At 42.3% G+C, this 24,688-nt stretch overlaps 1 protein-coding gene across 3 annotated transcripts in view; it reads left to right on the top strand.

Moving 5' to 3' along the window:
• Nucleotides 1-24,688, top strand: part of GRIP1 (glutamate receptor interacting protein 1) — a 379,487-nt gene that overhangs the window by 284,143 nt on the left and 70,656 nt on the right. For 2 of the 3 annotated variants that reach the window (XM_040637235.1, XM_040637234.1), the window contains exons 9-12: nucleotides 1,810-1,979; nucleotides 8,591-8,743; nucleotides 17,920-18,106; nucleotides 18,691-18,836. In XM_040637235.1, the coding sequence (XP_040493169.1) occupies nucleotides 1,810-1,979; nucleotides 8,591-8,743; nucleotides 17,920-18,106; nucleotides 18,691-18,836 (656 nt within the window). Of the gene's footprint in view, nucleotides 1-1,809; nucleotides 1,980-7,749; nucleotides 7,906-8,590; nucleotides 8,744-17,919; nucleotides 18,107-18,690; nucleotides 18,837-24,688 lie in introns of all 3 variants that reach the window. The other variant, XM_008684380.2, reaches the window with a different exon arrangement.

Genomic DNA, 24,688 nt, shown 5'->3' with positions numbered 1-24,688 from the left:
TACACATGTACACATGCATTCAGACACATACATACATGATTAAAAAAACAGCTTTCCTATCCGTTTATACAAGTTTCATCAAGAAAACAAGTTACAGTTCTAGGGCTTAAAAATTCACCTACCTTATCAGCCACCCCATAATGTCATGTTGCCTCGTCCTGATGTTTGGTGTGGCCTTTAGAAATAGGAAAAAAAGAAAGTGAAGCAACTGAACAAGTTTCCCTACCGTGTTCTAGAGTGGTAGATTGGTTTTGGTGTAGGGTAGCTAAGCATATCTTTAATGTGCTTCTTTTAGAGAAGTCATACGTTTTCCTGAACTGTTAACAATTAAATCTTGCCAAAATCTTATAAAAATCTCATTCTTTTTTCTTAAATGAGTAAAACAGTATTTTTGAAATAATGCAGTCTTTAAAGAAAGGTCTTACACTGTCGTAGAATGTTAATCTTAGGGCTTCACAGTCTTCAAGGGCCCCTGAAAACGGCATTCATGCCTAGGACACAATAAAAACAGAAGTCCTTTTTCCTGAATTCTTTTTCCTAATTCCTATTTTAGACTTAAAAGGTAAGAAGGGTGGGGGGAGCAAAAAGACTACCTCACCACCTAATAAATTATTTCCCAGCTCCTGGTAAGAAAACCCCCACTTCTGTCACAGAAGCTCTCCAAGTGCATCCGCATGGAATTTTATTTTTAGGTGGAAGGGATGACTTGCCATGCTTTTTTGTCTTGAGAAGGAGACAATTCCCACTATGGAAATTGCTCAATACACTCAGAGAGGCCCAGCCTCCCCTGCATGTTTCCAGCCTCTTTTCCATATGCCCTCGCCCCACGTGGGAGACCCCCCACTCTGATGCAGTAACCCACAGCAACCCCTATAGTGGTCAGTCTACAGCTCCACTGTGGTCCTACCCTACATTCGGTCCTTTACCATTGACGGCCATTGATCCAGGGGTGTTCTCCAGTTCAATGGTGCAGGATGCTTTAATTTTCTCCCTCTGTTTTTCTCCCATTCCGCAGGGGGTAACCAGTTTAAGGAGCTGTCCACTTGACTGGTATGTCAGGATGCTGACTGCTGTGTTTGCTTTTCTCCACTCATCCAGTACCCAGTCTCTTGAGTTCAGCAAGATACAGCAGCTAGCCCCTCCCCCCCACCAGCTTTCCCCTTCACTCACCACGCAGGCCTCCTTTTTGACTCTTTTGACTCCTGCATAATTTCCATCGCCATCGAGAGCTTTTGTACTAATTGATGTTTAACTCCAGAATAACACAATAAAATATAATAATAAAGTACCGGTGATTTGGCAGTGTGAGGGATTCTGAAACAGCATTAGCTGAATCTCCCCCAGTTATTCCCATTCACACATAAAATAGTTGTAAATGATCCCATTCCAATTACGTGAGTCACATCTTGACCTTCTGAATATTTATCAGCTCATATTTATAGATATAAAAACCAACAAGGAAAAAAGTCATAGGAAAAAAAAAAAGCCAAGGGGAGAAATTATCCTGTTCTTCTCTTCCCTCCCACTCACTTCCCTTCAACTTTTGGCACCGCCACCCCAAAATAATACATATATATCTTTAAGAAGCACAAGAGAAAAACATTTCCTTGAGTTTTTCTGTATTTTCTCCATTCTTATTCATACGCAAGGTACTTAACATTTGACGGATGGTGTTTCCTGTAACACTCAAACTTTTCCTTTTTTAAGTAAATTGAAACTGTGTGAAATGTTAACTATGAAGGACGTGGAAGTCATTCCAAAGAGGAAGGCACTCATCCTACTGAGTATTTCTCCTTTCCCTTTCTGCAGATGTGGTGCCCTGCACGTGGGAGACCACATCCTGTCCATCGACGGAACGAGCATGGAGTACTGTACGTTAGCTGAGGCCACCCAGTTCCTGGCAAACACCACCGACCAGGTCAAGCTTGAGATTCTTCCCCATCATCAGACCCGCCTGGCCCTGAAGGGACCTGACCACGGTGAGAGGATCCATCCTGATAAAACTCTTTATCTTCCCCTTGCAGTTACGGCCTCTCCAGCAGAGTCAGAGGCAGAAAGACAGAGTCTACTTCTGCTTTATCATATCTTTCAAAGCACCAGGTTACCTTTGTTTGCTTTTCTTCATCTTCCAGATCCTCCCCCCGTCCCTGAACCCCCAAGCCAAACAGAATTTATTTGAGACCTCAAAATTGAGGAAAGAAACATTGTTTGAAACAGAATTTTCAGGCTTGTATTATTTGATTTTTTTTAAAAGGCTTTGGTGCAAATTGTGGAGAGAAGGGAAATAATTTGACTTCTTCTTATGCATATTGAATTGCCACTCTACTTGAAGGACAATAAAGGCAAATTGTAAAACCCTCACTTTCTTAAAAATAATTATGAAGTGAGTATTAATGGCAGACCCTTCAAATATTTGGGGGAAAAAAGAACAGTCATAGGAAAAGTTGACTTTCTCTATATTTTGTCTATTTGCCAGAATAGCTTTTTCCTTAGGATGGAGAACTAGCTCTGTGACCAAGTATCTTTCCTGGGAGTATCAGGATATTTGACCACCTTTATTCAATAATGGCTGTCAGCTGAGGGGACCCACATTTTCACTGTGTGGAAACTCACAGAAGTGTTTGCTAAGTGTTTATATACCTCCACTTAGACATCTTTAAACAAAACTTGGTATAAGATAAAGGACTTGGAACCCCAGATCACAGGAAGAAAGACGCTCTAGTGGAGTCTTTGTTTCAACTCCCCTCCCTCTCCCCTCACGCCAAGTGCCCTCCTTTTTTCTTCCTTGAAATGGATTCCTTGAAGCTTCACCAGTGCTGTCAGGGGGGCCCTACTGGAAATGAGCGGTTTTTTGTATTTTTAGAGAAAGAACAATTTTCTCTGGAATTGAAATTTTGCTTGTGAGGAGATCGTTTGTCTTTTGTGTCTCCCACCTTCGGAAACACACCGCACTTTGCCACAGTTTGGAAAAAAAAAAAGAGGGACCAGATCATTTTCATACTGAATGAGTCAGCTGGATGCAACCTTTTTTAATTAAATGGAGCTTAGACAGCCCTGGAGCTAGTGAAAATCTCTCTAGTACAGCATTACCTTTATCAGATTTTAATTTGACACAATGGAGCAGAGAAGGGTAGCGGTAGAGGCAGGTTACGGAAGGAAACTCTGCCTCCTTGACTAGAAACGGTAAGGGGTTCATGGGAATGCGCCCCGTTTCGCTCAGGAGACCCCACGGGGCACACTGGCAGAGGCGAGAGATTTCTAAAACCAAGTGTCTTCTAAATTAAGCTTGAGTCGTCCCTGGATCTGGAGCGCTGTGGGTCTAAGAACGCACACAGAGTAGTGCTTTCTCAGCGTGAGATTCGCCTTGGTAAATTCTGCTGTCAAAGAATCCGAACGACGGACGGATCCTTGCAAAATGTCATTGTCTTGAGCAGCCCCGTTTTCCCCTCTTTACAGGCCCTGTGTACAGATCATAAGTAGTCCGAATAGTTTCCAGCTCATGAAATATTAAATATTTTTACCTGTCAAGACAATTTGAGAGGGTGAGTCTATATGCTAAGACGCAAGAACAAATTTTTTTTTCACTACGGAAAACCTGATGTCATTGTGATTTTTCAGCGGGGTGGAGGACGAGGGGCTGGTTACTGAAGTAAGTCTAGCTTCCACTTCCCACCTTATCATCTACTTTGGCTGACAGTTGAGCACCAGCTTTCTTATCTAGCCTAAAGGCATCTCCGTACATTTTACATTACAATCAGACTTGCATTTCCAAGAGAACAAAATTATTGGCCCAAAATATAATTATATCACAGTTAAGAAGGGGGAAAAAATACCCCCCAAATTTTATGGTGTTTATAATTCTCAAACTTCTGTTTTTTTAATGTGGTAGAGTGGTTTTGCATAGTTTTACCCTTTTTTCCCCCAGAAAGTTCTAGTTATTTTTTTTTTCAGGAATTCTGATGCCTGAACAGCGTGTCTCTCATCCCAAGATGGATGGTGATACATTTCCCAAATTTTGCTTTTCAACAAAGGCGTTCACCACCACGGTGTTTTCAGAGAAATAAAGAAAGGGGCACATCAGCTAGGAATGAGATTAACTGCGCCTTTTGCTGAGAAATAGCACTAAAAATGCCAACAAGGATGAGTTTCCAATAAGGTTAGAAATTGTTCCCACTGAGGGTCTTTGGGAGACATAATCGTGATTGAAGTTAATGAAACTTTGGAAGAGAACATGGGAGTAGAGTCGTGAGGTTCAGTGCATTCAGTGCCTGGAGGACCTTCCATTTGTGAGCTCCAGAAGCAACCACAAAAGCAGCCGGGTAGACATCGAGGACAGGGCAGGAGGTACAGTGAGAGAACAGACAAAAGTCCCCTCCATGTCAGCTACATCGTAAGACTCCAACAGTGATGCCATCATGGAAGACGTAAAAAGCATTTTATTTTTAGCTCGCTGTGCATGTATCTGTATCAAATCCAGGAACAACACCCCAGGAAGAGGCAGTGTGTGGTGGCGGAAGGCAGGGACCCTTGAATCAGACTTCCAGACTTCATTCTGGCTCCACCACTTGGGATCTTAAGCAAGCTACCCAACTTTTCTCTTCCTCAGTTTCTTTATCTGTAAGATGGGCATAATAATAACAGCAATACCTGCCTCCTGAGTGTATGTTGAGAATTATCTAGGATAAGCCATGAAGAAGCATTTAGCACAATGCGTGTTGCATAGCAAGTCCTCAGTGAAAGTTGGCTGTTATTACTGGGACCATTAAATGGGAGAATGTATAGAAATGTTTTTTGCAAAGTGTAACATCTTATCTTTGAACTCGTGAAACACTTGCCTAATGAGCATAGGAGTATCAAGTGCACCACCATAAAACCGAATAGACTTGGAGTGTACGTTCCAAGTAGGCAGTAGCTGTGCTCCCTGGCCTACATTATTTGTTGAACACCTTTTGCATTCATTATGCATGGCATACAATTTCATGCATTATCTTATGTCATTTTTGTCCCTTACTATTTCATATGTATGAAGATTTAGTCATCAGGAACAGCTCAAAGTCAAGGTAAAGGTTATGACCTACACTTAATCTACCTGTGACAATTGGCACAGGGCTGGGCACCCAATAGTGGTCAATATATCTTTCTTACTGATTTGTTAATTGGGAGCTATAGTCATAAAAAATGCCCAGTAATTTTCAAAGTCCTCCTTAAAGAGCTGGGTCAAAAAGTGAGTGTAGAATTCTAAAGTCCATTCAACACGCTGTGCCTTCATTGGAAACACAGACAATACTATGTAAGAAGTTCACTAGAAAGAGCGGCTGTTGGTGTGAATTGGCCAGACCCAGCAGTGATGGCATCTTGCTAAGAAGTCTTCTTGCACTCCCCAAAACAGAAGGAGGATGGGGAAAGAGAATCCATGATGAACTTCACCCGCAACACTCTTTATCACAAGGAAGATGCTGCTGTGGTGTGGGCGGGTGCACTCCAGCTGATTCCTATTCACTTATGCATTTATGTATTCACCCGTCACTATGGACCAGGCACTGTTCCAGCTGCTACCATATGTCTAGCGAGCAAGACAAGCAAAGTCGATTCCTATTCTCATGGAATTCCAGTATAGAGAGACAAATATTTAAAGTATGTTAAATAATTAAAGCCATTTCAGACTGTAATAGTGCTATGAAGAATAGAGAGTAGTAATGGGATAGCGTGGGATAGGGCAGCTCTGCAGCCCGGGAGGTCAGAGCACTGTCTCTGAGGAGGTGATAGGAAGGAGCCGACCCTGCAGGCAACTGGGAGGAGGATAGGTGAGGCAGAAAGAGTAGCAAGGGCAAATGTCCTGAGGCAGAAAGGAGCCTGGCTTGTTCTGAGAATGGCTGTAAGACCAACCTGGTGGGAAGAGTGATGGGGTAAAGCCAGAGAGAGAAGTAGGAGCCACATTTGATTCTCCTTGTAACTGTAACTCATTGAAACAGCTTAAATGGGAGTGACATGATCTACCTTGTATATTTAAGAGATTACCCTGTCTTACACACACTGGGAAGAAGGTATGTAGTAGAAGAATCGGGAAGCCAAGTCCGCAGGTGTCGCAGGGGTCAGGTAGATAATGGCTTGATACTAGAATAGTGGACAGGGAGACAGAACCCCAACTAGAAACAGCGGCGGGACATATGGAAAGGGTCAGAGGGCTTAGAGATATAAAATTGCGGTGCCTATGCAAGTGTTCTGCGGTTTCCGGAGAGAGTCCCCCAACCTAAGTGTCCAGTGAGTGAAATTTGTTGAGTGAGAGATAGGTCTTTTTCCTTTAAAAGATGCTTTATGTGTAGGCAGGGAGATAGAAAGGGGGCAGAATCAATATTAGTAGGAAGAGCGCGTTTGTTTCTATTGTGTGAAGCACCGCGTGCATCATTCTCACAATTGCCCTGCAGGGGAGATGCTTTCGCCATCTCCACTTGACCTGTGAGGAAACTGAGGCTTAGGGAGGCTGAGTACCTGGCCAGGGTCCTATAGAGAGGCAGGGCCGTGGCCAGAACTGAGCCGGGTCGGCCGCAGCCCTCAGTACTCTTCCCTGCTGGGGCTTTGGTTCCAGGAGCGGTCTCGCTGCAGAAAGGCTGTCAGGTGGCTGACGATGCCGATATCACAGACGGTACAACGGAAGCCCTTATCGAGATGAGCCTCCTTTACATACTCACAGAGGATTTGACCCTCTACACGAATACATGTTAAATAATTCACACATTAGGCATCTTACTTTAGAATCGTGACACTAAAGGGAGATGTGAGTTCGTGTGTTATTTTTAACTCTTTAAGATTGTTCAATGAAAAATCTCTTATCAGTCATAGTAACAAACATACCATTGCCCCTCTTTGAGAACACTGGGTAAAAAATAAAATCTAAATAATGTTGAAATTAGAATGGAAACACAGTATACATTTTTTTCAATAAAGGGGACAGAAAAATTTCGAATAAGCCTTATTAAAACGTTACAGCATCTTCAAATATAAGAATATGTGAAATCTTGTGGGAATTAACTCACTCTTTCAAATGTAAACATATTTTTTTTCAAAAATACAAACAAGTATAAAATATATTGAGACTTTTATTTTCTCCTTATGAGGATACAAAAAAGATTCTGATATTGATAGATAATTGAGAATGGGTTTTTTTGGGGGGGTTGTTTTTTTTGCGGGGAGGTTAAGAAAAATCAAGTCCAAGTGATGGATCAGAGTGTAATTAAAATGTCAGAACAGTAAATTGTGGTGTGTGACTGGTAAACCACTTGAATTATGAGCCAATGTGATTTATTGTTCCTTCTTTTCTTTTTCTCAAAACCAGTGCTACTAACTGGCCAAGATGTGCAAATCTTTAATTACTAGTTGTATGCCAAAGATCTTTATGGGGTTGACTTTTAAGTTTTTTAAAAAAAATGTTTTTAATCTCGCGAAGTACAGGGGGAGATTAGAAATTGATTCGATAGTCATTTTAAAAGGAGAAAAAATGGGCTGGGGAAAGACATGCATTATTCTTGGGAAGATGAAAGGCTTCCGTCCTGAGGTTAATCATGTATTTTGCTGACCACTAAGAAAGGGCAAAGCCAGTAGATTTTTTTTTTTTTTTGCAAGCAGCTTTCATTTTTTGTTACTCTTTTTATTTGTACAATTCAGTTACTTTTTCCTTTTTTTTTTTTTTTTTTTTTTTGGTTCTTTGTTTGTTTGTTTTTCTTATTTCTCATCATCACTTCATGTGGGCAGTGAAAATTCAGAGGAGCGACAGGCACCTTACGTGGGATTCCTGGGCCGGCAACCACTGCAGCCTTCACACCTGCCATCGCCCTTACACGCCCCACCCTGACCATTGCAGAACGCCAGCCCTGGCGGGCCCGAAAGCGCCTCCTCCAAACAGCCCTCGTAATGTTCCAGACTTTCTCCTCCTGCTCTTTTATTGAAATGATATTCTGCCTCTTCTTCATCTAATTCATACCATATTCGGCTTCATGAGTGTTATGTGCTTTTTTTTTCTTTCTTTCTTTCTTTTTTTTTTTTTTTGTAGTAGCAACTTATCATTCCTGACATCTGAGTCTTTCTTTTTTTTCCCGTCAGAAAGCGTTTGTCCTTAGGGAAGGATGTCACTGTTCAGAATGCTTTGTATGTGGTCCTGAGATAACGATTCCAAAGATCATGTAGACTACAGTGTTCTCAGCTCTTCCTTGTGTATTTGGCACCGCTTGTGGAATTCATGTCAGAATGTATCTATGAAAATGAGCCCATGTACCTGCTGCATGGAGTTGTCGTTTATGGGGAAACTCGTTTTAATGCTTATTTTCGTGTGTGTCTAAAGCAATGTGCAGAGAGCGTCTCTGTGTTGCATTGTGCTCCCGAGGACCGTGGTGCTCCTCGGGCAGTTGTAGGCTCTTGGAACTCGGAGATTCTGAAGCGCTATCTCCATGGCCTCCAAGACCCGCTCTCTGTCTGGTTGGGGTTCTTCCATTGCTGTGTGTCCTATGTGTCTTTCTGGATCATTGCTGGTTGGCAAGGGTAGCAGGCTCACACCTTCCCCGAGAACGCTCTGTGCCAAGTGTCTACTCTCTTACAGCAGCTTTGGTGTCCTCCTTCTCTCCTACCTCCATGAGTGCATACAGCCTGAGTTCCCTGAACATGGGGACTTTACCTCGAAGCCTCTACTCTACTAGCCCTCGTGGAACCATGATGAGGAGGAGACTGAAAAAGAAAGACTTCAAAAGCTCACGTAAGTGAAACGGTAACCATTGTCTCTGGCCTGGGGAAAGCACGTGGGCCTCTTGGCGTCAGTGGCAAGCATGTTTTACGGTGCTTGAAAGATCAGGTGTGGAGGCTAAGAAGCTCACAGTTCTCTGCCAAAGCTCGAGGAAATGATATCTGTTATCTCTATGGTAGTGATTGCACGGAATACATTTTCAGACTGAATTTGTTAGTTCATACTGCCTTTGCCTACAGCTTTGTCTCTGAAATTTTTCTTGCTTTTTTGATTTGAGAAAATAACCAAAGAGGTGATTTTTCTTTCCTTCAAGACTCTTTCCTTCTATTTTGGGTAGCTTCGGACATGAAACATTTGTTCTTAATTTCGTTCTCACGCTAAAGCAATTTTCTGTAAACTATGACCCCCTTCTGATAAATATAAGAATCCCATGCATTTGTTTAATATGATTGTAAATTTAATCAGTTATCTTTCCAATGTGATTTAATCGTAGTCCAGAGAGGTGTGAGTATTTCTTGACCTATCTGTCCCCTTTGGGGGCTGTAATTATGATTCCTATAGAGAACCTCAAAGAAGATGGGCTCTCTCCCTGTGCTTATGGTCAAAATAAAATAAGGAATACCCATAAGTTACCTAAATAAAATGAAACCCAGATACTTCAAGGCTGGAAGTGAAGAAAGAATGTTCTGATGAGAAGGGATGTTTGGACCTATTGTCTCTTCAGCTTGTTTGCCAGAGATTCATCCTCACAAGTGGACCCATCAGGCCACCATCGGTGTAGGAGACCAGCCATCACCCACACTGGGAAACGGTCTCTTTGTGTTGTAGGAAGCTGACCGTTTCCTTACAAAGAAAATCATTGCAAAAGATAGGATCACCACTGTGGTAAATTCGTGATCTTGACTTGCATATCCCTTCAAATATAAGGGGTCTTGTCATCTTTAGTATATGTACATGACAGTAAATTTGAAATTAGGAAAAGAGAAGGAAGATCAAGTCTAGTTAAAATGAGAATAAACAGCTTGTAGAGTCTCATATGTTTCTTAGCTGACACTAAAGTAAACTATTCCCTCTTGGAAGAAACTAGTTGAAGGCAGTAGAGTGAATGGCGATGATCATAGACTTGGAAACCAGACTGCCTGTGTTCTCATCGCAGTATCATTCCTGTAGGACCGTGAGCAAGTCATTGAAGTTCTCTATGCCTTGGCTTCCTTACCTACAAAATGGGGATTAATTCTAGTGCTTACTTCATTGGGTGATTGTGAAGATTATATGAGAGAATATATATATATTCTTGCCACCAAAAGGGACATATGGGACAAGAAATACACTCCAGGCTATGATGAGAATATATATGTATTATATTTGATTAAATATATATTGTGTGTATGATAATAATATTATATGCTAACTACATATACATATATATGTATATTCATATTATACACATATATATGTATGTATTATTTCATATATAATTTTCACAATTACCCAATGAAATAAGTACTATAATTATATATCTAGCATATATATATATATATATATATATGCTAGAACACCTGGTAAATGGTCAACACTGTTTAACTGTTAGCCATTAGAATAGTTTAAGTGTTAGTTATTATTTCTTGGATCTAAATTGTCATGTGTGAAAATCTATTGACAGTGTTCTCAAATTTAGGCATTTTTCACAGTGGTTACTTTGGCTTAATACACTGGTTTTGAGTCTTCCATATGAACCTTAAGGGTTTGTGGTGTATTTCTGTATATGAAATTTTTTATATATAATATCTCCATGTGCGGCATCCCTCACGGACAGCAACAGGCTCACAGCCCTCAGCAGGGAAGAGCAATTAAAACAAATTCACTAATGTTTGTACTTCTGCTTCAGTGGCTAAATATTTGTTTGTGTTAGGTAAGACTCGCTACGTTGAGTAAAGACATGAGTGGCTACAAATGAGTGGTAATATGTTTGGCTATCTCAGCGTAATATTTACATCGCTTGAATTTTGTAGCAGGAAACAAAGCTGAGGCCAGGCTGTTACTGACACCGAAAACCAACTCATAAATTCTGTTTTGAATCAGCAAGTGATGGTCCATCATAGTAGAAACAGAAACGGAAACCTGGCTCAAGAAATTTCAAGCTCTTTGTGTCTGCTGGAGACATTAGCCACTAGACCATCACTCGCCATATACCTACCAGAATGTTTCTAAATGGGTCTCAAGAGATCAGACATTTTATACTGTAACCAAACAATAAGGTCCAAAACTTTGATTCTTACTCCAAAGAGACCTATAAAAAGAATGATAGTATTCCAAAGTCAGGAAAAAAGGAATGAAATTTTTGGGGTTTTTTGTTTTGTTTTTTGTTGTAGTTTCTCTTCTCTCCCTCTCTCTCCCTCCCTCCCTGCCTCCCTCCCCCCCCCTCCCTCCTTGCTTCTTGGTATGGTCACATTAGATGTAAAGGTTTTCCCAAATAACGGATAATAAAAGTTTTATTACGCTCTCACTGTACCATGCTTTACTTCCACCACTTTATTGATGTCTTTATTCTATGCCACCATTTCCTGCCCCCTTTCTAATACTTACGTTTCTATGGCAACCAGGCCATTTGTATGGATGGTGAATCATGGCAGTCACAACAACTATAATAAAAAGCCTCTATGCTGTATTGGTGATGAGGTGAGGTCAGAGCTTGCAAAACAAAAAATTCCCACATATGTTTCTAGTAGAGAAAGACAGGCCAGAAAAGAATTAAATCTTCTCCCATAAATATTAAAACATTCTGTATCATTGACCAAAGGGGAAAATACAGGAAGTCTGTAGCTACACGTGACAAGAATTAAAATAGGAAAGTGCCGTGTTCCCTTCACAGGAAGAATGATGAGTATCCCAGCACTGGGCTAGGAGGAGTGTCACAAAGCCCTGGGAGGGTGGCAGGGCCATGTCACAGAGGGAACCCTCTCGTCACCTCTTTTGGAATCTTACTGACCTTTGCCCCACTGCCTGGGCTGTCCCTGTTTCTGCCTCAGAGGTCAAGGCTTTTTCCAGAACCTTATCATCCCCGTGCCCCGTGATGGCAGCATGACTGAGCGGTGGACCTGGTTCATTCCCCCTGCTTCCTGCTTCCGCACACAGAGCCAGTGTAGACTCTGTCTGTTCGCAGTCTGCCTGAACAGAGCCAAGCGTGCAAGCTAGATCACATTCCCAGAACAGTCTTTGCCTCTTGTGCCATCACCACTTACCAGCAGGGAGGCCAACACTGGAAAGAGCCGAAAGGAAGGGAATGAAGAAGCCTAACAACTTCTGTCCCTGCCACCGACCCCTGAGAAAAGGACGGAAGCCAAAGGCAGCTAATGGTAAGCTTTTAGGAGTGAGCATGCAGGGAGCCCTCCAGGAGACGGCTTCCGAGCTACCCCCCAGCGCACCCTCATTTGGAGAACTGGATGCCGTGATGCACAGCGTGCTGGTTCCACAGCAGGCCCGCTCTGATGGGAACACGTTGGTGAGCTAGAGGTCTCGAGCTGCGGGATCAGATAGTGATAAGCACAGTATATTCATGAACTTTGGTGGTCTATTGCTCTGGATACTTTTTAAATGCTTTTCCTGTTTGACAGTAAACCTCACAGACTTCTAAGTGAAAACATTCGGCAGATTTGTAAACTTCGGAAGCTAACAGGTCGTCATCAGTTTTCCTCCCTGACTTACGCTAGGAAAGACAAGAAAGTGACAAACGCCCAGGGTCATTTCCTGCACACCTGAAGGGTTGTGAACAGAACCCTCCAAGTGTGAGCAGGAACAGGACCGAGCAGGTGCAAAGCTGGAACACAGCCTTGCACACCGCAGTTAGCAGTCTGCACGCACATTATGTCAGCAGCTCAGCCAGTCCCTTCTTCACCTGTGCGTAGAAATAGGCACGCTTCAGGCCGGAGCCAGTACCTTGCCGGAGTATCTGCTACTGGAGAGAGAATCCATCATACAAATATTTAAACTACGGGGTTATAATTCATAATAAATCACCTTTATTTTCTGCTGCTGGTCGGCCACATTAATAAAGCAGAATAATCAAGCTCATCTTTTTTTCCTCCAAGTAATATTGGTTGTTTTTTCTCCTGGCTCATCATCTTTAAATTTACAATTTATCTTTTTCATATCTGGTAATAATTTGCAAGACTTTAATATGTGTGAGCGATCAGTACCTACAATTTCAAATGAAATTTTACTGTTCCAAAGAACAGATTTCAGTATATCAGAGGACTTTCAGAGTTTATTATAAAAACCTAGACTATTTAATATAATCCTATGTTTATTAGAGACATTATAAATTTATATAATTATAGAACCAACGTTTAACATTTTTAATCCTAAATTAAATGTCCTAGCAATTTCTATTGCCTCGATTTGCCTTCGGATGAAGCTTACAAATTTAATGATGCCCACAGTGAGCACTTATTTCTATTTCCAAAACCTTCCAGAGACTTCAGTGTCTCAACTATCTTGTCTAACTGTTCCAAAAATGTAGCAAGTCTCTCCTTTGAGAAGGTCTTTACTATATCCAGCCTAATCCTTCCTATTATGATTGACCCATTTCTTCTTAATTCTCTTAGTGGAAATGCCAATCAGCTGACATAAGGTTCAGAAATGGCTATTAACTCCAACTAAGTAATCCAAAAATCAATACCAAACCAAGATCTCAAATGGAAAAAAAATACATATTAATGTGAACCTATAGAAAAATTCACAGAAAATAAAGTATTCCTATTGAAATTCAAAAATCATCACTAGAGGATAGAATGGAAGTAATCTGCCAATAGGTGATGTTCTACTATGATGTTCCTGCCTGCAATGAGAACAGACTGGAAAGAAACACAGCTCTCCAGATCGTTACTAACTACCTCTAGTGGTTGTGTGCCACCAATAAGAGAATGTGTGATCTGAAGAACAGCCAAAGTACAGTTGACATCAACAAAGACACACTAGAAAGTGTGATCTGAATCAATATGGGATAGCCCAGGTGTCAGATCTTGGAATTGCAGGCCTGTAAAAAGTTCAGGGTTGGAAGCTGACTTCACCCCCTACTGCAGGCTACTTTAATCTCTTCAATATGAATCCTGTTGTGAGAACAAAGATGGTGCTTCTTAAGAAGAAGGTGATTTTCCTTCCTCCTCCTAGACAAAGGATCCATCTCACCATCCCCCGCCATGTCAGCTACAATGTTGGAATGAACCACATGGTAGAGATATTGGGGCTGAGGAACAACTTCCAGTTCCTTAAGTCAGCAGAACCTACCTGAGATGTTGGTTCCGAAAAGGAAAGTGTGGATAATATCACAAGAACCAATTTTTTCTTTGTTTATTTAGTGTTCTTTGAATGTTCCAGGCATTGGGATTTCAAAGAGGAAAAGATCTGGGTCCCAATCCTTCAAGAACTCAGGGTCAAGGGGAGAGAAAAGCAAGCAAATAAGAACCTGATAAATGCTGAAATAGGACCGTGTGTTAGAAAGGTGGAAATGTAAAAAAATAAATAAATAAATAAAAAGTGAGTACCTAACTCTACCTGGATAAGGCAGGGAAAGGGACATTGAAAACCCAGGGGAGGGGCAGAGGGATGAAAGCAGGGCTGCAGCACATGGCACATGGAGGGAGCATCGAGGAGCTTGAGACTGGATAGGCCCAAGAACACGAATTTAGGAAGGGTCCTGTGAGCTCTGCCAGCATTGAAGATGTTATTCTACAGGAAACAGGAAGGCACTGAAAGATTCTAAATTGGGGGATGACCTTCGAATATGAGAAAAGCCCACTCTGGCAGCAATTTTGAGGCTGTTAGCATAAGACAAGAGGCAAGGACACAGGTTCTAAGTCTATCTAGTGATCTGTATTAGCAATGGGGAGGCCCTACTGCAGAGAGTAGATAAACTGGGGGCCTCCTGGTGAAGAAAAAGTTAATCTGGCAATAATATGTGAAACATGTGGGCACGGAAGGACCAGAAGGATGCATGTTCAAATATTTGAAATAAAAATAATAAAAGCCTGAAGCATTAATGGTAAGAAGGGAAAAGAGATTATGTAGAAGTTATATTTCAGTGGTCATCTTGAAAGGACTTAGCAGTTGATTGAATTTGAGACAATGGGGATGTTGGGAGTCAAAGGCTACTGGGAGATTCCAAGCCTGGTGGAGTAGAAGCATGATGGTCCTATTCATAGATACAGTAGCGGGAATGAAAAAGAGAAGATGATTAACTCAATTTTTTAAATGTTGAGTTTGAGGGGTCAGTGAGACATTCTTGTGGATGGGATATCCAAGTCAGGAAATTCATCACTGGAGCTTGGGAGAAAATGGAGTGTTAGATTTGAGAAGATAAATGCAGAGGTCATATTACAGAGGTATGAGAAGTGAATGAGGGAGAGGAGAGGAGAGAAAGCTAAGAAAAGAGCCATGGGCAACTCTATGTTTGCAGTGCTGAGGAGGCAAAGGAACTGAAAGGGGCTGAAAAAAGCCAGAAACTAAGAACAAAGCTTCACTGAAACCAAGAGAGTAATTTCAGAAAGAAAAGGATGGTTCCCAGAGCCAGTTGCTGCAGGGTAGTTAGAGCAGATGAGGCCATTGATTTTGGCAATCAGGAAGTCATCAGTGAGAGTAGATTCAGTAAAGGGTGAAGGGAGAGGCCAAGTTTTAAGCAATTTTGGAATCAGTACAAACCTATAGGGAGAGGTCAGAAAGCTAGGAGAGTGAGCAGGAAAGTTGGAAAAAGCCAGAGAAAAGTTTTTATGGCACAAAATCACAGGGAGTGGAAACAGTTTGTATCAGAAAGAAGGAGCTGGCCCTGAAATGGAAAGAAGGATACATCCTCCTGAAGCAGAAGAAAAAGGAAGTGAGAACAGATAATGATACAGAGAAATCAAGGTTGAAAAGAATGTTTTTAAGGAACTCTTGTCAAGGAAGGAAAAGAAATAAGGAGTAAAATTTGATCCTTCTGATGGTAGAAATGTTTGAGACAGATCCTATGAGAAATCAAATATTACATAATGGAAGATTCCAGAGCTCCATAGAGAACTGTGTGAATTCATAGTGACTTTCTCTAGCACCTTTCAGCAAACTTAGTTAAGAGCAGTGGAGTCGAGCAGGCATTATCAAAGAGTAAAGTGTATTAGAGTATAGAAAATGTCATGAGGTTTAAGCATCTCTGATTGCAGAAGATGCCTCATTAAAGTGGTCACCAGGGGTCCAAGTGGAGTGTGGAGGGAAATGACGCCAGTAAAAAGGGTGAAGATGATAGCTTTCAAACTGGGTTCCCCAGATTCACACCTGAGGGATGGGGAAGCCTCCTCTAGGGTTTCCTCTTCCTACCTCAGTACCTTCAGTAGCTCTGATTTTATTTGGAATACAAAGGCATCCCTTACTCACTTTCATTTGAAGGAGGGGGAAATGTATTGCTGACAAAACCATTTGAAAACCACTAGGCTGGAAGACCAGTGAGAGAGAGTGGGGCTAGAAGTCATCAAGGAGGGAAAGTTAGGGCCTAAGGACAGGGAGAGATGGCTAATAAGGTTGTGTGATCAACAAGGAGAGTTCAGATATGAAGATCCTGGAGCGCTTTCCAGTTTGAAGGATGCTGGGGTCCAGCACAGGTCTCTGCTGATAGAGAGCTGAAGTTGGGTGGGATAGCCAATAATCAGCCCTGAGAGAGCTGAAGAACCATAAAACCAGTGCATTGTTTATTGCCGTGATGTCAGACACTGAGGACATAGAAAAGCTACAGATTAGACGAGACAAATTAAGAGTCAAGCCCTGATGTCAGTGAGGAAATGGGGGGGGGGGACAGGAAAAGTAGAAAAGTATGAGTTTGAAGAGGACACAAGGCAGAAATAGTACATAATAAAGAGTACATAATATAGAACTTTAAAATAGAAGTGGTCTATGGTAAAAAGCACTGCATGTGTGGAGCAGGTAGGGTTATAAACTCTTCTCTCTCCTTGCCCCCCTGCAGGGAGAGTGAAAAGAAAATGACTTCTGGTTACAGTGGGTTTTGAGGTATATGGTGTCAGCAAGTTTCAATTACAGTAAAGAGGCCAAAAGACCTCTTTTGGAGGAAGTGACACTCCAGCAACGGACTGTGCAGAGAGCTTGCTCACAGAGAGTAAAGGAGGCAGGAGTCCAGTGGGCAATGCTGAGAGAAAGGCATCTAGGAGTAGAGTGGCCTTTCCATGACCCAGGCTGGGGATAGGAACAGGACAGAGATGGGTACCTGGGGCTTAGATGAGTATCAAAGGAATGAATGAAATAAGATGACAAAGTAGGCTGGAGATCCACTGAATGAAGAATGAAAGAATAAAAGCTGAAGAGCCCAAATCTGGGGAAAGGAGACGTGTAAAGTACAACGATTCCATCATGCCAACCCAATGATAGATTAAGGTTGATGGCAAGCACGTCCTCACCACTCCAGGAGCCAGACTTTTTCTTCAAGGCTGAAGATCAGATTGTCTGTAAAAACCTTAAAGCTTAGGCACAAATGGATAGAGGATAAAACATATTAGACCAGTTAGCCCAACGCTTTTTTTCATAAGAAAGAAATGAATGCCTTCCCCCAAGGTCACACAGCTGGTTGCCTCCTGGTGGAGCCAGGTACTCAGTCCCAAGGCTGTCCTCTTCCTACAGCTCCCACAACTGTCCCTGGTTCAGGGGCTGAGTATGGGGAGGAGGCCACACTGGTGTTGTGACTAACATGTGACAGATATCGGGAGATTCCTTTATCTAGTTCAGCTCTGACTAAATTTTTGTCTAGAAGACCAAAGTGTCACCTCCCCATTGCCAATGAGCTTTTTTGTTTTATTTTATTTTATTTTTTCTTTTCTTTTCTTTTTTTTTCTTTTTCTTTCTTCTTTTTATTTTTTTTTTTTTTCAGAGACATGGTCTGTGTCAGAAATGCTGGTAGTCCAGGGCACCTGGGTGGCTCAGTCGGTTAAGCGTCCAACTCTTGATTTCAGCTCAGGTGATGATCTTAGGGTTGTGAGATTGAGCCCCGCATTGGGCTCTGTGCTAGGAGTGGAGCCTGCTTGAGATTCTCTCTCCCTCCCCCTGCCTCTCTCTCTCTCTCTCTCTCTAATAATTAAAAAGAAAAAGAAAAAAGAAATGCTGGTATTCCTAGTGCTTGCTCCAACCTAAAGTCATTTATTGTGTGTTTGTTCCTCTAGTGTCTTTAGCCTCGAGCACAGTGGGCTTGGCTGGGCAGGTTGTTCACACAGAAACCACAGAAGTTGTGCTGACAGCAGATCCTGTCACAGGATTTGGGATCCAACTGCAGGGCAGTGTGTTTGCCACGGAGACGCTCTCTTCTCCACCTCTGATTTCCTATATTGAAGCTGACAGCCCAGCAGAGAGGTAAGACACTCTTTCACAGAGTCTTTTTCTGTGCATTTCTTGTGCCGACTATCTTTGAATAGCTACTAAATTATGGAACAGTGCTCAATGCAGGAAATGCAGGATGTAATGAACTCTCTGTTCTAACAATAAAATTTTATGTTCTTGATAAGGTTTGAGAAGAATAACGAGCACGGATGCCTTTATCTAGCAGATTTTTGTCCATCAGGGACTGGAGGCCATATTAATTAAAAGGGAAAAATATCTCTGAAGTTCAACCTTTATTATAATAATTTCTCTGCTGTGGGGGGACGGTACATTCACCATTACTACATATTGGTCCAGATCCGATTATAAGAATACCACAGTGCTAAATTATTAATCTCTTCTCTGGGATCCATCAAGATTCCCTTGCTCACATTTGTAGCCAGCAAATGCAAGAGTGCAAGACCTTGCAGTTGACCTAATATGATGCCCACCGCATTGAATAAACAAGACCAAATGGGCATGCTATTTCACAGGGATCAAACAAAATAGATTTGGCAACGTCAACCTGATAATTATTTGCTCTGTCTACAACCTCTAACATGTGGTTCTAAATATAGATGTGGGGTGCTACAGATCGGAGACAGAGTGATGGCCATTAATGGGATCCCAACCGAAGACAGCACCTTTGAGGAAGCCAACCAGCTCCTCCGAGACTCTTCAATCACGAGCAAGGTCACACTGGAAATCGAGTTTGATGTTGCAGGTATGATCATACGATCGCAAGTCGGCTGCAGAGTCGATATCGGACTGCATGTGAATTATATGGATTATGTGGCAGAAGTGGAACGACTTTTTTACATGCCGAACACGTTTTTGTTTAGGAGATTTGGGGTGTCATTTTGTATTGAGCACTGTTTTTGTATTATTCATCAAAGTGTCACCATAAGAACAGTTGAAAATAAATGTGACAAAACGACTAAGTAATAGCTACTATAAGGGTGATAAAAAAAAATCATGTAGCCTTTATTCTTCCTGATTTGCCCTTATATGCTAGGGAAACCATATTCTTCTGTCACACAGACAAGAAAAGCCTCTCTTTGACCCTTTCCACTGCAAAGAACATATGGAAGTTTGGTAGGGAACAATGAAAATTCATTAGGTAGATTAATACAAGCCCAGCGGGTAAATATTTGGGCTCTAGTGTTAAAAAAAAAAAAAAATTGCAACAGACGCTTGTTAAAAACAAGGAAGGCTTTCTTCAGGACTTTTTCAAGAGAAATCAAGACTTAGAATAGGGAAGAGAAATTGAATTTAAGTCCAAAAACAGTAAGGGCAGCCGGGAATGTATGGCCACCAAGCAAGGTAAGGGTGAGGAAGTCATGGAATGGAAACTGACTTACAGGAACTTGATTCGATATCAAGGGTGTGGGGGTGAGAAATTTGATTGTCTGTTCAAGGGTCGAGGGATTCTCCATAAACTGATTGAGCAGGATTCTCACTAAAACTGGGCTCAGCAGGCCAAGGAGTAGGCCAAAGACAAGGCCTCGTTGAGAAGAGGAGCCTGACTTCAGTTTGGTCAGGAAGGGAATCCTCGACAGTAGCTAACAGGTGTGTGGGTTCTAGGGGTTGGTGCTAGTTTCTGTTTAATAAAATTGTCTTCACACAGTGAAATACTACCTCGAAGAGCCAATAATCTTTACCAATCATTAAAGGTGTGCCTTTGGACATAGAGATTGCATTATCCCAACGAATACTTGCTGAGTGTTCACTGTGGGTCCATTAGAGATGCAATAATAGACGTAGAGGGAAAAAAATTCCTTTCTTCGTGAAGCTTGTGATATTACAGAAAGTTGATTTTTCAGTTAACAAATATACATTTAGGCAGTAATAAGTGCTCTGAGGAAAGTGAAACAGGGTGGGGAATTAGAGGATGGCTGTGGGGAGCTATTTTCATGGGATGACTGTTGGAGGAAGTGACGTTTGAGCAGAGATTTGAAGCTGGGGAAGGAGCCAGCTCTGTGGGCATCTGGGAGCAGGTACTCCAGGTAGAAGGCACAGCCAGTGTAAAAGACTTGAGCCAGAATAATCAGCTGGGTGGCTTTGAGTAACAGCAAAAAGGGCTCTTATGGGGGGGGTGCCTTGGTGGCTCAGTCAGGTAAGCTCTCAATTTCAGCTTGGGTCATGATCTCATGGTCATGGGATTAAGCCCCACATCAGGCTCCACACACAGTGGGGAGTCTGCTTGAGATTCTCTCTCTCCCTCTCCCTCTGCCCCTCCCCCCACTCCCATGTGCGCTCTCTCTCAAGTAAATAAATAAATCTTTAAAAAGGGGGGCTCTTACTGTAGCATAAAGGAAGTTGGGGATGGGGATTAGACTTGGAATTGGAGATGGGGTGAGAGAGATTGGAAGGGGCCAATTAATCCAGTGCCTTGGTATAAAGAATTTACATTCCAAGTGTAATGACGTCATGGAGCATTTTATGAACGGCAGTGAGCTATCCTGATGGGTGTGTTAGAGAGCCCTCTGAAATGAGAAGAGACAATAGCAGAGGCAGAAATCCTAGTTAGGAAGTTGCAGTGGTTGGATAGGTAAACAATGATGGCAGCTTGGACAGGTGGTAGAGCTAGAGACAGTGACAAAGAGTGGAATTTAGGACGTGGCTTGAGGCAAGCAGACCTTGCTTATGGAATGAATATGGAAGATGAGAGAAAGGGAAGATCATGGATGACTCCTGAGGTGGAAGGGTCAGTAATTGAGTAAATAGTGATAACTTTAAGAAGAGGAAGACTTGAAGAACAGAAATCTGAAGATAACGACAAATTCTATTTTAGACCTGAATCGGCAAATCCACTGCCAGGTCTAGTGGAAGAAGGACAAGCATATCCATTCCTAAATTCAAAAGACAATTATCGAGCACCCGTCACTAAATTCCAGGCACTGTGTTACCTTCAAGTCATCTAAAGGGAAAATAGAAAGGGTTAATATTCTCAAAGTGCTCAGAACCAATTATACAAGAGCAAGCACTGCTGCAAGACAGAAACAGACTTACTGCATGTGTGTTGCTCCTGGAATGTACAGGGAAGTGCCCAGGGGCCCGCGAGCGATACCTCCTGGAGCCTAGGATGGGGGTCTGGGCCGGAGAGTAGCCCTGAGGAGGGACCACCATGTCAGTGATTGGTAAAGTCATTGGAATACAGGCGAGCACGAAGGAATGAGTGGCAGGAAGGAGGGGACTCTGCCTGAGGAGAGACTAAACTAAAATTGAAAGGGAAGGATGCTAGCAAAGGAGATAATGAAGATGCAGTCTGAGAAGTGGAAGGAGAACCAAAAAAGGTAGCATTTTGGAAGCCAAAGCAAGAATTTCAAGGTCATGGTCAATAGCTTAAAGGAGCTTCAGAGAAGTCAAGTCATATAAGGCAGGAAAGGTCCACTGTATTTGACAATTAGGAAAAAACACATTGCAAAGTAGTTTCAGGGAACTTGGGAGCAGAAGTCAGACTGTAGTAAGCTGAGGGGCGAGGAAAGGGTGGAGAACTATGGACAAGCTATGCTTGCTTTCTGCCAATGAACTGGGTTTTGGAACAAGGTATGGCTAGAAAAATGCAGTGAATGGATAAAAAAGATGGAGCCCACTGTGGACTTCTCTTTTTAGAACTGCTCCAGCATCTACTTACATACTGGACACTCTTTTATATTGCTTTATGCTCCAACCAGTGGTTCTCAATCAAAATCATTGCCACATGTTAGGAAGTGTAGCTGTGGATGAAAAAAGATGGGGTAAACGATAGAGGGGGCTTCCGAGTCCAGAGGGGAGTTATTCTGTTTTGTGGTTTTGTTTTGTGGATATTGGAGAGATCTGAGCATGTTTGTGGCCTGAAGTGAATGAGGGAGAAAAAAGATAATTGATGGGTATGGGTCCCTAAAGGGATGAGAGGAGAAGTTATCTAGAACATAGGTAGGTCTAAGACAGAAGGCTGGCAGCTGCCTTTTCTGAGTTTAAAGAGAAGGACATGAGAATATAAATACATTTTTATCTGTGTTTAGGGTTTCATGTAAGAACTGTCAAGTGAAGGTAAAAGGATCAGCATCTTGGGGAGTTGAAAAGAATGATAGCTTGGAAGAGCTAATGGGGAAATGAGTGAGAAAGTTAACCAGACTCTTGTAAAGGGATTTTCAAGCTGGGTAGTAGACCAGGCAGCGTCCAGAAGCTCTGAGTGGCTAGCCCCGTCAACCTGCGTGGTCAAGTTGTTTTTTGTCAGGTGACCTCAGCTGAGGAATAACAGCATAGGTGGTAGGTGATTAGACAGAGATTTCCAGAGAAGGTTCAACAGGAAGAAAACTAAAGTCACGGCAGTTCAAATTGTTGCAGGAAGAGCAAATGAATAAATATGGTGATAACCTCAAAACCATGATAATATTTATCAAATGCTTGCTCTATGGCGTGTCACTCTTCTAAGCACTGTGTGTGTATTAGCTCACTTATAACAGCGATGGAGGTTACTATGATTACATCCCCAGAAAACTGAGGCCCACGTAGTTAATGGTAGGGCTGGGATTTTCACCTAGGCTGTCTGGCTCCAAAGGCCACGGCTCCAACCACTAGACATACTGCCTTGAAGGAATCTAGGTTGCAGAGGGATAGAAGTGAATATGGATCAGCATGTTAGACTGGGAAGAAAGAGAGACCTGAAGAATCTAAGAGTGTTCGGGAAGAGAAATGGGCATAGCAAGAGAAAGTTGAGGAGGGAGCCGATGGCAGGAGACTGAGGTCAAAGTGGCATATTAGAGCTTAGGGTTTCAGAGGTCAAGTAAGGCTCAGGGTAGCGAGCTGCTGAAGTGATATGGAGCGGACGTGAATGTTCTTCAACCAGAGCTCTGGGAATTGGGAATGCAGGGTGATGGAAAGACCATGCACACAGTGGAATCTCTCAGAAGGAGGGCAGGACTTGGAATGAGGAAGGGAGGATGAGCTAGCTGCCCTTGCCATGCCAAATGCAATCCTATCAAAGGATCTCTGCCGTTTCCCCCACCTGGGCAGCTCTTCCCCACCGTGTTCAGGTGGTTTGCTCACTTCATTCGGGTCTTTGCTCAAATACCACTTGTTCAGAGACTCATTCCGTCACTATCTATCACTCTGTCCCCTTGCCCAGATGTATGGTTCTTCTTAGCCTTTCTAATGCTCCAATGTTATGTTGTGGATTTATTTTTGTCTTGTCTTCTCCAGTGGAAAAAAAATCTTTGCTGTCAGGGACTTTGTGCCTTTTGATCATGAATGTATCACAGCACCCAGAACAGCACTTGGAAAGCAGGAGACTCAGCCAAGACTGGGTGAATGAATGAACGAAGTGCAGTTGCCTCTCCCAAGGGACTGGAATCAGGAACTTCAGTTTGCATCAAGAACTGATTCCGTACCCACTGTTTCTCTGGGGTTCCTGGTCTCTCCGTGCTGCGTGCTTCTGCAGATCTGCTCTATCTTGCTCTGCCCAAGATTTTTCTGACTTTGGATTGGACTTGATTGCCCTATCTTTGCTAAAGTGCCCAGCCAGTCCCAACCAGTTCAAGTTTCTTATTCTTAGATTTGGTTAGTTGCAACCAAACAGGAATCTGGTAGAAGGACCCTGTAAGAACCAGTCAGATGTCGGTGAGGGTATGGTTTTCAAAGAAGGCTGTCAGGAAGCCCCAGAATGTACTTACTACAAGCACACAACATTAGTGGTGAGGTGACTCTTACAACCCAATACCTTTGTTTATTTGTAAATGGAGAAACTGAAGTTTGGGTGGGGAAATTCAAGGTCATACAGCAAAATGAATAGTAGATCCCAGATCTGTTGACTTGCACCTGTCTTTTTCATGTCGTGTTACACTGCCTCTTCAAAGAGACGACCGAGTTTCCAGCATGAAAGAGCAGGATTTCTGAAGCTCTGCGCTACTGTCATTGTTTGTGGAGGGGAGGTGACTCTCCTGTGCACTTAGGATGTGGAGTAACATTTACTTGAAACACCTGCTGCACAATTTGACCTCTTCCATAAGCAATATCTAAGTATTTGCTTGTGCTATAAATGCATTTTTATTTTATGTGTATCCTCAATATTTGTTCCTTGTTTAATCCATCCTTAATATATATGTATCTTGTAATATTTGTTGATTAAATACTTTAATATCCTTGGTTTAGGCTCCTAAGAAATAGAAACTATGTCTATTAAACTCACTTTATTCAGTACTGGGCTTGCTTGAATAAGAGACAGGAAAAAAGGGACTTAAGGTCTTAACCCTGCCCTGGTTGTTCCATAATTTGACCCATTTCAAATGAATAGAAATGATGTAGAATAGAGCCAGAAAAAAATATGCTCCCATCCTAACCTTCTCTCTTCCCTTGTTCATGGCTGATATCACTAATTGATTTCAGTATCTTCCTGCTGAGCCCAGACACAACGTCAGAATCTCCAGTAAAACACTCCAGCTAGTCATTACCAATCTACTGGCATCTGTTGGAAACTGCTGGAATCCGAAAGCTCTTTTTTAGCCATTTGAGAACTTGGGACATTGGTAGGAAATCTCTGGACGTGAGCTGTTTCAGGACTGCCCTTTCCTTCTGGATTCACGCCTAATTATA

This window comes from Ursus maritimus, unplaced genomic scaffold (assembly GCF_017311325.1).
Source record: "Ursus maritimus isolate PB19 unplaced genomic scaffold, ASM1731132v1 scaffold_21, whole genome shotgun sequence".
Classification (NCBI taxonomy): Eukaryota; Metazoa; Chordata; class Mammalia; order Carnivora; family Ursidae; genus Ursus; species Ursus maritimus.
This window is presented reverse-complemented; position numbering and strand designations above follow the sequence as displayed.